The sequence below is a fragment of the Molothrus aeneus genome, chromosome Z, assembly GCF_037042795.1.
Source record: "Molothrus aeneus isolate 106 chromosome Z, BPBGC_Maene_1.0, whole genome shotgun sequence".
Classification (NCBI taxonomy): domain Eukaryota; kingdom Metazoa; phylum Chordata; class Aves; order Passeriformes; family Icteridae; genus Molothrus; species Molothrus aeneus.
Window position 1 is genome coordinate 38239718 of NC_089680.1, and position 13373 is coordinate 38253090.

General features: G+C 38.1%; 1 protein-coding gene across 1 annotated transcript; it reads right to left on the reverse strand.

Annotated features, from left to right (window-relative positions):
- Nucleotides 1–7921: 7921 nt before the first annotated feature.
- Nucleotides 7922–12922, reverse strand: LOC136569172 (granzyme A-like). The gene is made up of 5 exons (XM_066569510.1): nt 12838–12922; nt 12027–12171; nt 10225–10363; nt 9305–9571; nt 7922–8531 (listed from the first exon to the last, which is right to left on the reverse strand). Exons 1-5 carry the CDS (start codon nt 12896–12898, stop codon nt 8376–8378), a joined length of 768 nt encoding a protein of 255 aa, XP_066425607.1. The 5' UTR covers nt 12899–12922; the 3' UTR covers nt 7922–8375.
- Nucleotides 12923–13373: the final 451 nt, after the last annotated feature.

The following is a 13373-nucleotide window of genomic DNA, read 5'->3' on the forward strand; positions in this document are numbered from 1 at the left end:
CCATCTGACCTCCTAATCTATTCTGGCATCTGTTCTCTTTTTATTTTCTAGGTTATGACCTGGTGTCCTTGGCAGTCAAAAGTCCTTACTACACGAGGTGGAATGAAAGATGGGATTTTGCATGTCTGGCATGTGAATTGTGAGAAAATCATCCAAAGTGCAATTACAGATTCACAGGTGAAATGATGAAATGTCTGCATACTTAGGCTATGCTCTTTTTGTATAGCTGCCCTGATTTGGCAAACTCCCACTGACTTTGAGGGTGGTTCAGCAGTGAGAGGAACAGCAGGATTTTCTCTGGATGTGCAATTATGCTGTGCTCAGCACCACCGTGTGTGATTGACTCAGAAGCAGTTTGTTGTTTCTCATTCACCACTTCTGTTTCCATGCAGAAGTGATGGAAAAGGAGATAGTCTTGAAGCCAGACACTTTTCATCATCTTCCTTTGCTGGCAATAATAGTCTTGGCCAAAACTCTAAATGCAGAGGGAATGATGAAGGGGAAGAAAAATTCCCAGAGCACTGGGGTGAGGAGAGGTGTAAGAGTCAGAGTAAAAACATCTGTTTCTGGAGTTTGAATATTAGGAGACAAAGGAACAGGTTCTCAGCTGTAGTAAAGCAGCATAACTTGGTTTGCTGGAGCTATTACAACCTAGCTAAGGATGGCTAGGTTTTGAGGGCTTTTTTATTGTTTTTTAACAACTAATAGGTTGTTACCATGTTTAGATAAGACAATAAAGCAACTGTACTTTGAAGAGTTGAAAACAAGTAAATGGCCCTTCTAAATAAATAGATAGACAGATGATTCTGCATCTCATGATGCAAAGATACTGAATCAGCTTTCAAATGATGCCTAAACCAAATCTCCATGTGTTATTTAGACATGTCTGTGCTGTGATGAAGGATTTTGCTGTGAAGAAATATGTTGCAGAGTGTTTGCCTTGCACCCTGACAGAGAAACTGGAGTTCCTTATAGCTCTGTATTGTTCCATGGTGCTGTAGGGCTACACCATATGCAGAGGTTGTTTCTTGTTAAGCTTCCTTGTCTCTGGTGTTATTCATGAACAGAAAAGACCAGATCATTGTTACATAGACATATTCCTGATTATGAAGACTAATAATAACTTACTATAAGAAATTAAATACAGAGAAAAATTGTGGATGTATCAAGATATGATCAGAATAAATGTTGTGGGGGATGATTTTGACTTAGATGGTTCTTAGTCAACCTCAGACACTTTTAACCACATAAGTTTTACACCCACAGAAATGATCTAACAAACTGTAACTGAATTTCATTTTATAAACCTCTTGCAAATGCTGAAGACCCCAGATAAGAATGAAGACCTATCAGCACCAGTTGAGCACTTTAGTAATTAAGGTTGACTGTCACTTAACATATTCAGAACAGAATGACAACTGAAAGATAATAAACTTTTTATAGCACTGGATCAGTTTTTGAGATGCTTCTGATAGAACTATCAGAATAATTTACTAGAAAAGAAAAAGGAAAAAGAATAATTTTGGATGTAATGTCCACTCCTTAGGAAAGTTGTAGATCAATGAGAACATATAGGCAGGCAAAATATGTAATTGCTTTGAAAATTACCTGACCTGAACATGGTATTGAAACAATGAAATAAACCCAGAAAACTCCACTCAAAACCCATGCAAATGAATAATTTCAACTTGTCTGATTTTTCCCTATTGCCCTCCACTGCTTTTTCCTTAAACTGTAAATCAAATTTCAATCAGTGTTATGGATAGTTTTGGGTGCCTCCAAAGATTACAACTCAACATCCTCCTTCAAAGTCATTACAGACACTGAACAGACACAGCATAAGGAATTCAGTGAGTTGTAAAATCTCAATCCTAAATATTGACAAAGATTCTGTATATTTTAATAACTTTAAAAGGAGCAAAGCTAGAAAATTGATCTCTGCTAAAATAATTTAGTGGTGTTGAAATTAAAGTAAAGAAGTTTAGCAGGAACTCATGTAGCTCAGCACCAGGACAGCAGGTATTTGCATTTAGCCATAGTGTTTCCAGTGAGCCACTCTATCAGCTTCACAATTTAAGGGCAGATTTTGCATTGGCAACAGTGGCCTTCATCAGGTATCACAGGGCTACACAGTTCCTCACATGTTTGTCCTTGTAGTATCTTGAACTAGAAGAGTGCCATTCTCTTGTGCTCATGGAGAACTCAGGTACGACTGATGGGAGGACACAGGTCGCTCACATTCATTTTAGCATGTCACACATGACTTCTTACTTTTGTGCTTCCTTTTAGGATGTGGTTTATATGATCTCCTTTAGAAACTACTACTCAGAAGATTTTTTTTCTCTTGGGGATTTAGCCTACCAATGTAATTGTCAGTAACTGACCCAGCCAGAAAAGACAAAGTCCAGTAACTTCAGGGAACAAAGCTTCAAATTTCTCTTGCTGCCATGTGCCTAAAAACCTCACGTGTTTTTCCTGGCATTGGCATAGCCCTAAAAGGTACAAGAAGTCTCTGAGGTAAATGCAGCTCTCAAGAGTCTCAATTGAGTTGCAGATTCCTACTACCTTAAGTTCAAGTTCAGTGTCTGCTTGTGGGTGAGATTTTTCTACAACCACGTTTAATGAGTTTTGTACATTCTTTGTGCTGCTAGACTGTGTATCTTTCTGCTTTCCACGTGTAGCTCCCAAGATTTACTACAGCTGCAGACAAACTCAAAACATAATTCCACTAAATGGCTTAGTGGAGTCACTGTTAAAAGATCTCTTTAGCAATAATAACTGAGCAGCTGGAGACAGTATCTCATTATTGGATCAGCTGCTACAAGCTCTCTGCAAGGCCTGTGCAGCCAGATGGGAAAGCTCAGTGAGAGACATTACCACGCACAGATGAAACTGACATTGTGAATGCATGGACAATAATAGTTCAGGTTCAATGTGTTCCTTTGGCAGAAATGTCTCCTCAAAGTGGTGCAGACAGTTAAAGCCTACTCCCTATTAACAATATATTTCCTTCAGCTCCTTATTAATACGAAAACAGTCAATAGAGGATGATAGCTTCCCACATCCTATGCACCATGTTTCTCTGCTGCAGTAAAATGGAACATAGTGTGGGTGGTGAAAATGACTGGCATAATCAGTGTAGAATTCTGATGTATCTTTCCTTTTCTTTAGTACATGTTTTATTTTATAGGTAACAAAGGGACAGTCTTGTATATATAACCCTGAGCTCAGATCAGAGTAGGTTCATTTTTGTTGCAGAGGATGGGATGTCTTGTCTGTGGAAACAACATGGGTCTGGGCAGAGCACGCACAGTAACAAAGCTTTTTAATAACAGTTATTTGAGCTCATTCTTGTGACTTTTTTTCTTGAAAGCCAGTGATTAATGTATTCATCCCATTCAATAATTCAAAATATGTGTCTTCCTTCCAATAAAAGCATGACAAAGGACAGTACAATTTATTTAAAAGAACAAAATTTTCTTATCAGTCTATTATGTGAAATGTTAGCAGCTTGTCTTACCCTAAAGGAAATATATCCTAACTCTGAAGAATAATGTAATGTATATTTCAATTATATTAGCAAACATGGAAGGAATCCAACTGTGTAAAGCACCAGCATAAAGTGTTAGGTCCTGCTTTTATCTTTGATTCTTGCAATAAATTTTATATTACCTTAGCATCCCCACTGGTTACCACATACTAATTCATATATATTGCCTTGAATCATTCAAGGACTATGATGAGCAGAGACCAGTTCAGGGGTCTGCCTTGTTCTTTGTATCACATAAATTGTCGTATGGAATCTGTCTAAATACTCCTTGAGTTCTATGTTAAATATGTAATTAAATAGAAATTATTTACAGAGAATTGTTTATTGTTTTCATAATGGTAATGATAATTAGCACAATTAGGAAAATGTCTTAGCTAGATTTTTAATGGCTTCCTTTCCTTAAACCCACCATCTATATTTGACAGTGATTTAAAATTCAAAAAATTGCATAATAATTCTATCATTATGCATAGTTATGTAATAAGCAAATTAAGAATTCCAATGGGCATAGGAGCATGCTATTTGGGCTGAACACAACTGTTAGTTCATTTCATAAGGGTACCAGTTCAATTCTGGTTGCCAGCAAATAGTGCAGCTGTCACCGTATTGTGAATTTTATTTAGTGCTCACAAGGAATAAAACCCTTGGACTTTAACATATGTTTGCCTTGCAAGATAGGGCCTCAGAAGGTATTCACATACAGACTAGTAGTGCTATTCATTGTGTTCTGCCTACAAACACCTTTGGAGCTTTGCTTTCATTGTTAGGAATGATCAGAGGCAAGGGGTAAGGATTCATTCTTGCATTTTTATATTAAAAGCCCTCTGAGCTCAGAAACTTGTATTGTTTGGAGTCCTTTCTCTTCTTTTTTTTTTTTTTTCCACAACTGAAAATTTATTTAGAATGTTTCCTGTAGCTGGGAAAGATTAGGATATTAGGGGACTAGAGCAGTGCCAGTCAGTGAAAAATTGCACTGTGGTCAAATGCATGAAAAGAAACAGACAGGGCCACAAGTTATCTCTGTAAATGAATGTGAAACCATCATGTCTTTAGTTCTCATGATTTTTAAAACCTCATCTTGTGCTGCTCGCAAGTTATGTGGTTGCTAACTTTAGCTCTGGAAGGTTGAGACCCCTCAGGTGTTTTAGCTACAGTAAACCTGCTACTCAGCTACTGGGTTCTTATGTCATCTCATGTGGTCTTCAAAGAAGATCAGAAAATGGTAATATTGGTAGTCAATTGAGAAACTGCTACCAATAAGCTGATGTCTTAGTGTGGGAAAGAGCTTATATTGTGCTTATCTTCTAATATGAACAAGTTTGCTTATAGAGATTTTATCAGACAATTAGAATCTGATTTAAATACTCAAAATAGTATTTTAAATAATTTAAAAAGTTTTAGGAATATTAAAAAACATTTTCCCCCATTTTGAATGTTAAATAAATGAGTAGAATTAGTCTCTTTGCTCATGCATTTTTTAATTTGCCCAGAAATTCTCTCTTTCCTTTGGCAGCACCTAAATTATATTTATATCATTTATATCCAGTATAGGAGGAGGTGCATGACACAAGATGGGAGGCTGTAGCATGGAAGGACCTGACCAATACTGAAACCATCCACATTTTGTTGGATGCTGAATTGTCAAAATAAGAAAGGCTGTTTCTTAGCCTAAGAACTTCTCATATCTTAGTTACTTACTGCTCAGTGTTCACTAGTCAAGCTGTATTGCCCCAGATGTATGTAAGCACAATATCTAAAAGTGGGAGAAGCCACTGATTTCAAAAGCCCATAACTACGAGAGGACTTTGTTTGTGTGACCTGTAGATCCATTATGTGACCATGTCTGAGAAGACATCTAAGTGTGCATTCCGGACTGTAACTAATTTGAAGTGAAATTAAATGCATACTCTAGTGCTTTTTTCTGAATATGCAGAGTGTGAAGCTGCTGCAAGTTGGCCACGTTCTTGCACAGCTTCCTTATGTAGGAAGGTAGAATATGGCACTCTTTTAGCTCATTGTCAGTAACATGCCTGATATGTTGCTCAGGCCCAGGATGAGACAGAAATCAGAACCCGTTTCTAAGAACTCAGCTTGCTCTTCGTCTGTGGTCTGTATCCACTGAAAACTGAGTCTCCAGGGGTGGAACAGAGGTTTGAGAAAATTTAAGTTGACTAAGATCAGATCTTCATGCCTACAGTCCTGTCCAAGATGGGGCACTGTACAACATATAGAATCCAAAACTTAAGGTCAAAAATAACTTTTGCCTGAAGAATAACTTCATTGCTCATACAGTACATGTGTCTTTCTTCTCAGGTATATCAATATGACAAAACAATCACCTGGAGTATAATGACTGAGGAATCCATTTGTTCCCACACTTAAAAGCACTAAGTCTGGCAGATGTGCCCAGTTCTGCCCCTACGTGACCTGACTTGATGCTACCTACATACACATTAGGTGAGTTTCTGTGATGCAGTTTATACCTGTTGCTTCCCTCCAATTATCTCATATAGCCAGACTGAGAAGAAAACAGTGACATCAAATTATCATAGCATTTTTCTTAGCTAGTGTGGGCTCCATTCCATAGTGGTGAAACTCTGTGGTGAATGGGCTCATATCATGACTCTTGAGCAGAGACCTCCCCATCTAGAGGAAAATGTGGTTCTCTCTTGCTGCTTCTTTTTTCTACAGGTTTATGCTACTGGCAGTAATGACAGAAGGTAAAATTTTGTTTTTACCATGTAAGTCCAACTCTACAGGCTTATTTTGCGCAATTCACTGAAAACATCCATGTGAAAAAAACACCATTTTTAAAGTATTTTGGAGTAGGTCCTAAATTTCAGGCTAGAAGAGGAAAGCTGCACATTTTTCTGTAGCACATTTCTTCATGCATTAAAAACTTCTCCTTGGTCAGAACCTATCCATCCTGATCTCTAAGGTTCTCCAACATTTGGCTCAGAACCACCATCTGGAACATTGGGAAATACTTGAATTACAGGATTTGAGAGGGATTTTCCACTGACAAGGGTGCTGTTTGTGACTTTTGGGGAGAAAGAAAAATCATGCCGAAGAGGAAGCAGAATGATGAAATAATGCAACAACATGATGAAAGAAAGGCAGTGAAAATATGAGCAAAGAAATGAAGCAAGACTAATGTATGGGAAGGGTGAGACAGGCCTAGGTGAGCTGCAGGTTGATAAAGACAATTTTGTTTCCTGAAGGTTTTTAGAATTAGTTTTTGCCTAAGCAGAGGTTTGGTAGTTTGCAAGAATAAAAAATTCTGAAATTTCTTATTTCCTGTGTGTTTAAACACAGAATAAAGTCACTGCTTTGGGTGTTGGTAGCAGGCAGTGGGTCAAATTCTCCTCTCAGTTTCACTGATGCAATCTTATTTGTCTGAGAGCCTTTTTCTCTGCTTCTGCTTTGCTTTTATGTTTGTGTGTCCCTTTGCGTGTATATATTGTATGTTCATACCAAGAGTGAAAAAACAATTTATGAATAAGAATAGGAATATGGAAAGTTCTGACTGTGTAATGTTTGTAACAAAGGGAAAAAAAGATGTTTTTCATCATCAAAACTTCCATTAGAGATCCCTGTAGTTCAGGCCTTCTTTATCTTTACCCTTCCTTCTCTAGTGAGAAAACTACTGTCTCTTAATGACATTAGGTAAATGCAGTTGTGTAAAAAAGTTTTAGTTTGTGCTTTCTCTTTGTGTTTGTAAGTAGTGCTTAATTACTAAGGATGGATGGATCAAAAATTTTAAAATTAAAATCAATGCAAAATATATCCACCACTGAATGTTCCCTGCTTTCTCTTAGCTAATGCCTACCTCCAAGTAAAAACCTCTTGAAGCAACACAAAATAAATCCAAGCCCTTTTTGAGGTGCTCATGGCATTGAAAATACTCATCTGTTAATACAGAAGCAGGCAGGAACATTTTTCACAAGAGGTCTATTTGCTGCTCGACAAATACTTGTTGAAGCATTTAAAAATTTCACTGCATGTCTGAAACAGCACTACTGGCATCATAAAATTAAGAGTGCTGTATTATTATCAACAGTGCTGTATCATATTGTTGCAGTCATGACATTTCTCTGAAGCATGGGTTTTCAGAACATTTTTTAAACACAGTGCTGCTTATTTTGGTGTGTTTTGCAAACATCTAACATGTATGGAACATTACACAGATAGTAAACAGATCCTACAGATAGTACATGGAGTATCTGTGCTGCAAGAGACAGAGCTTTCCACATAAATTGACAGCTGAAAGCAGCAGATTTTTTTGCCATTGCTTTATTAAATGCAAAATACATAAAGGGATAAAATCTAGAGGTTCCAAATACAAGACACTTCGAAAATTAATACCTGTGTCCCACAGTTGCTGCAACTTAATTTTCTGAAGCTTAACAATCCATTATACCTATAAAACCAAGAGGTTTGCTGCAGAGAATCAAAGATTTTTAGATGTCTGTACTTGTTCCTAGCACACCACTAACTTTCAGGGTTTTTAAAGAAGTCCAGGTACAAAAGAGTGCAATATATACTCAACAAGGAGTGAGGACCCAAACAAGGATTAGATTCTTGATTTGAAATACAAGTCCATGTAGAGCTCAGTGTGAACATACACTACAGGGATGTTGGAATCCTCAGTCCCAAATACCCCCAATGACTCCATGGCTGACAGTATAAGCTATAAATGCTGTTGTAGCAGAACTACATCAAGCTGCCAAAATTCAGTGTGAGAACACCTCTTTTACCGGACTAGTGAAGCTGTTTTTAAAAGCCCATTTCATTTACACAAACCATGTGGCCCAAACCCAACCTGTTAGGCCCCCCCTATGGTTTTCCTTATCCACTCAAGGTGTCGCTTTGTGAGTCGAGTGTAGACACCGGGGCCATGAGCATTGCCACATTCCTTCTTCCCAAATGAAGTGATGCCTCTCATAATATTATTACATCTTAAAGGTCCACCAGAGTCCCCCTAGAAAAAGGGAAAATACAGTCATTCAAATCAACAAAAGCTAAAAAATGTTTCCTTTAAATAAAATTTTCACTAGTTAGATGGAGAAAATAAAAATGTAGCCAGTGTTATTAAGGATCATTTTTCCTCCTTGGAAATTAGGATTTCCGACAGCAAAACAAATGAAAAAAAAAAGGCGTCATATAATTCAATCTAATCTTTTAAGTGTGCATAATGGGGAATGAATCTAGCTAGGGAAGAATCAGTCTCTTTGAAACTGAAGAAAAAAACTGAAAACTTTCCTAGTGGAAAGTGTAAGCCTCCAGAAATTCAAACCCTTTTAAATGCAATATTTAAATCTTTTAAAATGTGGTAGTTCTTACACAGTTGTGTACTTGACTTGGGACCCAGTTAAAATGCTTTTTATCAGCAAAACCTATTTCAAAGTCTTCTGACATCAAATAAGTTGTTCCACTGAGATTAGCTACTTGCAAGTGGGCTCGTAAGCTGCTTTGTGGACATTTTAGTATTAAACTCATTTTATTGAAGATGAGGATAGCTATCTGCCATGCCTGGACACAACTGCAATATTGAAAGGCTGTGAAGGTGAATTTACTTGTATTAAGTTTTGATTTTAAGGCTTGGAAGAACAAGCCTTGGTAAATTCACTGACATTTGATAAAATTCTTCACTGATTTTAAGAGAGACAGAGATTGTAAATGTGTAATGCTGATACTTTATATTTTATTTTATTTTTATTATAAAATTTATGCAGTCATAGTAGATATACTTACACGACATGAATCCTTATTCTTAGCTCCTGCACATATCATGTTCTCTGTTATGACAGGTTTGCCATTATAATGCTTTTTATCGTTGCATATTTCCCTCCTGATGACAGTGACATTGACTTCCATTAGGGCAGTAGGGAACTTGACTGGACGATTTTTAGTAATACCCCATCCTGCTACTGTGCAAACTGTTCCTGGTTTGGGATCATTATCTGAAGGAGGCAGGGGGATTGTTTGCACAGCTTTATTAAGCTTTGCTCTTCTCTGAAGCTGTAGGAAATATGGAAAATAGGTATTATGGCACAGAGTCTAACAGAGGCCCTTGCATATTAACCACTGGATCTTTCCCATTATGCTAATTAATGCAATCCCTTTCTGAGATTCCTCAATTCTTTGTGACAGTAGTTATGTCATCAATGTAAGAGTGGGAAAATGAGTATTCTTTGTCTCATGAGAACCCACTTTGATGATCTATTAGCTCTAAAAAACATCTTATTTTACTTCTCTGGCTCTCAGACCATTTAGAAGACAAAATAACAGTAATTACTGATGCTGGCAAAATTGAAGATCAGAAAAGCCAGACATTTTAATTAGAACTCCTTTTCAGACAGAACGTTAGTGCTTTTAACCAAATGTTTTATCTGCATGTGTTTTTATTCCTTTATGGAAAAACCAGAAACTGAAATGTCTTGATAGAGCTCCAGAATGTGTATACTAGCCGTGGCAACCATTACAGGAATTGTTGATTGCCTTAGTTACCAGTGCATCCCCAATTCCCCAGGCTGTTGGATTAGCAGACCAGACTATATCACTCCAGAAAAAAAGGCCCCAGAAACTCCTTGGCTCATCTCCCTAGATGAGAAGAAGGAAGAAAATAGTTCAGTGTAGTGTGTATATTCCATAAGTGATATATAAATCTGTACCTGAAGCAGCATAATGTCATTTTCCGTGGTACTGGGGTCGTAGCATGGATGAGGAATGTCTTTTGCAATCCGAAAAGCTTGCTGTTCTTTTTCTCTTTTTGTCGATGAATGGGCTCCAAGAATAACTTGGCTATTTTTCCTGAGGAGAGGACTACATAGTTATTTGGATTCACTGTGATGTAACCCTAAATTTTTTACTGGTAATAATGTGGTGCTATAGTGACCAGCTGCTACAGTCTCTTTTCCTGTGCCTGAAAAGCAACAGTAATTTAGAAATATCTAAAAGATGACCCTGTTCATACAGCTAAAATAAAAATATGACTCAGTGAATCAAACTTCATACTATCTTATTTTCATCTTCCCAGGAGCACAGAAAGGTTTCAGGTACTTGACTCTGTATCCATCCCTATTGTTCCCTTTTGGGAACCGAATGAGTGGTGAATCTGGTGGGCGCACCAGATTTGCTGTGGGCACTTGTCTCACTAACAGTGTCCTCTGCAATTTGCTCTGAAAATTTAGGAAAATAGGCCACAGCAGTGTTAGTTCAGATATCCTGACTGTATTGAAATGTACCATTGCTTCACTCTGACATATTTCAACACCATTTTCTGAATCTGTGTGAGACAGAGCTCATTCCTCTTCTCTAGTTTTTTCTGCAACTTCCTGTCCTTCCAAGATCCTCCAGTGGTGGCAGGGTTGTGCGTGCTGCTGCTCTCTGACAGAGACCAGCAGTCTGGCACTCCTTGGCCAAGCAGGTCAAGCAGACATTACTACCTGACCACAGGTACAGCTGCTTTTGGGCAAACAATGCATCCTACAGCTGAGTGGGAGAATATTCTAGGAGCTGTGTGTATTGGCACTCATTCATGTCTTATTGTGGAAAATGCAACCCTGGGAAAGTGGTCACTCCTTTCTTTCATCTATTGAGAGCTGTCTATTGACTGAGCCATCATTACGTTAATAATTAATTGTATTTTCTCTTAAACAGAATCTCATTTGGAAACATTCTTTACTTTCTATTAATACACAGCTTTCGGGCCCAGAGCTCTCTTTATAGTAGGTCCCACAGATCTCCCTGTCTGGACAAGGACAGGAGAGATGGATACATTTTTCTGACATCTGCAGAGTCCAGTGGCTCACTGGTCCTGGTCAGGCTGTTGACAGAGCCTGTGTGAGGAGGTCTGGCTCAGTAGCAGCTTCAGTCCTCCTCACAAAAGCAAGTAGGGGTGGGATGTGATTCAAAACTCACTTCTTGCCTTGCTGAAGGACTCAGTAGAACTCACCATTTGCATCTTGATTTGGACAGGAAAAGAAAGAAGGCTGGCAAGCCAACATACCAAGCAAGGCAGAGATCTCTCAGTGTCTCCTGTCATCTGTTTGGAGGATTTCTGCTCCTGCGTTAACCACATGCTGTCTTTTCTGCAGTGAACTGTGTATCTCTTATAGAATAAGATTACAAGATTTTTTTTTTCTCAGAGCAGCAGTTTTCTCACCTAGTGTACAGGTTGACTGAGAAAACAGGTATAAAACTTTTCCCCAAATTCACTGCTTCAGTATTGCTATTCTATGCTAATGTGCAGCTAGAAGTTTTTAGATATCTCCTCAGAAACAGATGTGATCAGTATACTTTGTTATATTTTTTTACTCACTGTAACAAATTTGCTGATAGAACCTATAAGGCACAGTAATCAGAACATGATCATGGTAAATGGATAAAATTACCAGATATACTAACTCTCCTGCTTGAACAGAGATATCAGACACCCACTAAGGACAATCTCTGAATCAGAGTAAGAACTTACACTCTACAGTGTGCAGCTGTTAACACCCAGTTTTCCTTAATTAAAGCTCCTCCACAAATAATTCCTCTTTGTCCCTTGATTTGGGCCATGAATGGTCTTGAGTGTGGCGCTACTTCATTTCCTCCAATGATATCCACACACAAACCTAAAAAAGTAAGCCACAAGACACACAGCTGAGCTGACAAATACTGTAAGACACTCCAAGTCTCTTAGAAAACATGGCTGTTGTAATTAGAAGGGATACAGACACACAAGTATGCACATATGTCACAATGATGGTCCTCAGGGTAGAATTTTAAAACCGCTTAGCAGAATTCCTTCATTACATTTCAATAATACTGAAGCAAGATCAGTGGGGTGAGCTTGGGCAAAAACCCCACACCAAAGTTTTGTTGCTTTTGCACAGATTTCTTTTCTTGAAGATTACTGATACAGTTAATTTCTTAGCTTTCATTGTGAGTAACAATCCCCCATATCTCCCATATCTTAAATATTGTGCAGGGAAACTAGACTATGTAGTATAAGCCACATTATGTGGGTCTGTTTTCCAGAAAAAGAGAAAATCAAGCAGTTAAGGTAGGTATGTGTATGGCTCTGGAAAGAAAGATGAGATAATACTTATGTTTTCTATTCAGAACTCCTCCAAACAGCTCAGACTTTGCAGCTTTATTTAAGACCCATTCATAAATTATTTTGTTTGTGTGAAAGACCAAACACATGCAGACAGTGGAGAGGAACTAATTTTAAGAATTCAAATAATTGTGACCATTTCCTTTACATTAATACATATTAGCTTAAACTGTGTACTTACCTCCATGAACTGCCAGGAGAATGGCAGTAGTGAAGGTGTACCAAGGGAAGAAAGCACCCATGATTTCTGTCTGATATTCCTTCTTGTTCACTCTTTAATATATGTCTAGCTACCAATCTATCAATATATATGCATAAATGAAGAGGATGTGGGTTTTGTTTTTCCTCTTAAGGGGGTAACCGTGACAAGAAAACCCTCCCCAGCGAATGTACCTTACAGCAGAAGTGTTACTGAGAATTTGCGTCATCTGCTGTGGTGTGAAAACAGGCTCTACCCCACTTTGTGTTCTGTCTGCAGCATTTGCAGAGAACTGATATATGAGTATAGGGGTGAAACACAGTGGGACTCAGCTCACATAAATTTAGCCTGATTCAGTTGTCCATATGAAGTTGTATACTTTCATTCCAGACACCTCAGGTGGCTTCCAGGTCAGACATGGATTCCAGTCCATTCTCCTTTAATGAAATATCTGTTCTGCTCAGGAGACCCTCAGGGCCAAGGAATCTGATGTTTTCTCATTTCAGGGTCCGATCCTA

Excerpts from the sequence above, each read along its gene's own strand:
- LOC136569172 (XM_066569510.1), bottom strand. The coding sequence starts at position 12,898 with ATGGGTGCTTTCTTCCCTTGGTACACCTTCACTACTGCCATTCTCCTG. Across the intron at positions 10,364-12,026 it reads ACAGCTGCACACTGTAGAGT|GAAAAATAGCCAAGTTATTC; the intron begins GTAAGTTCTTAC and ends TCCTCTCCTCAG. Across the intron at positions 8,532-9,304 it reads AGAATAAGGATTCATGTCGT|GGGGACTCTGGTGGACCTTT; the intron begins GTAAGTATATCT and ends CCCTTTTTCTAG.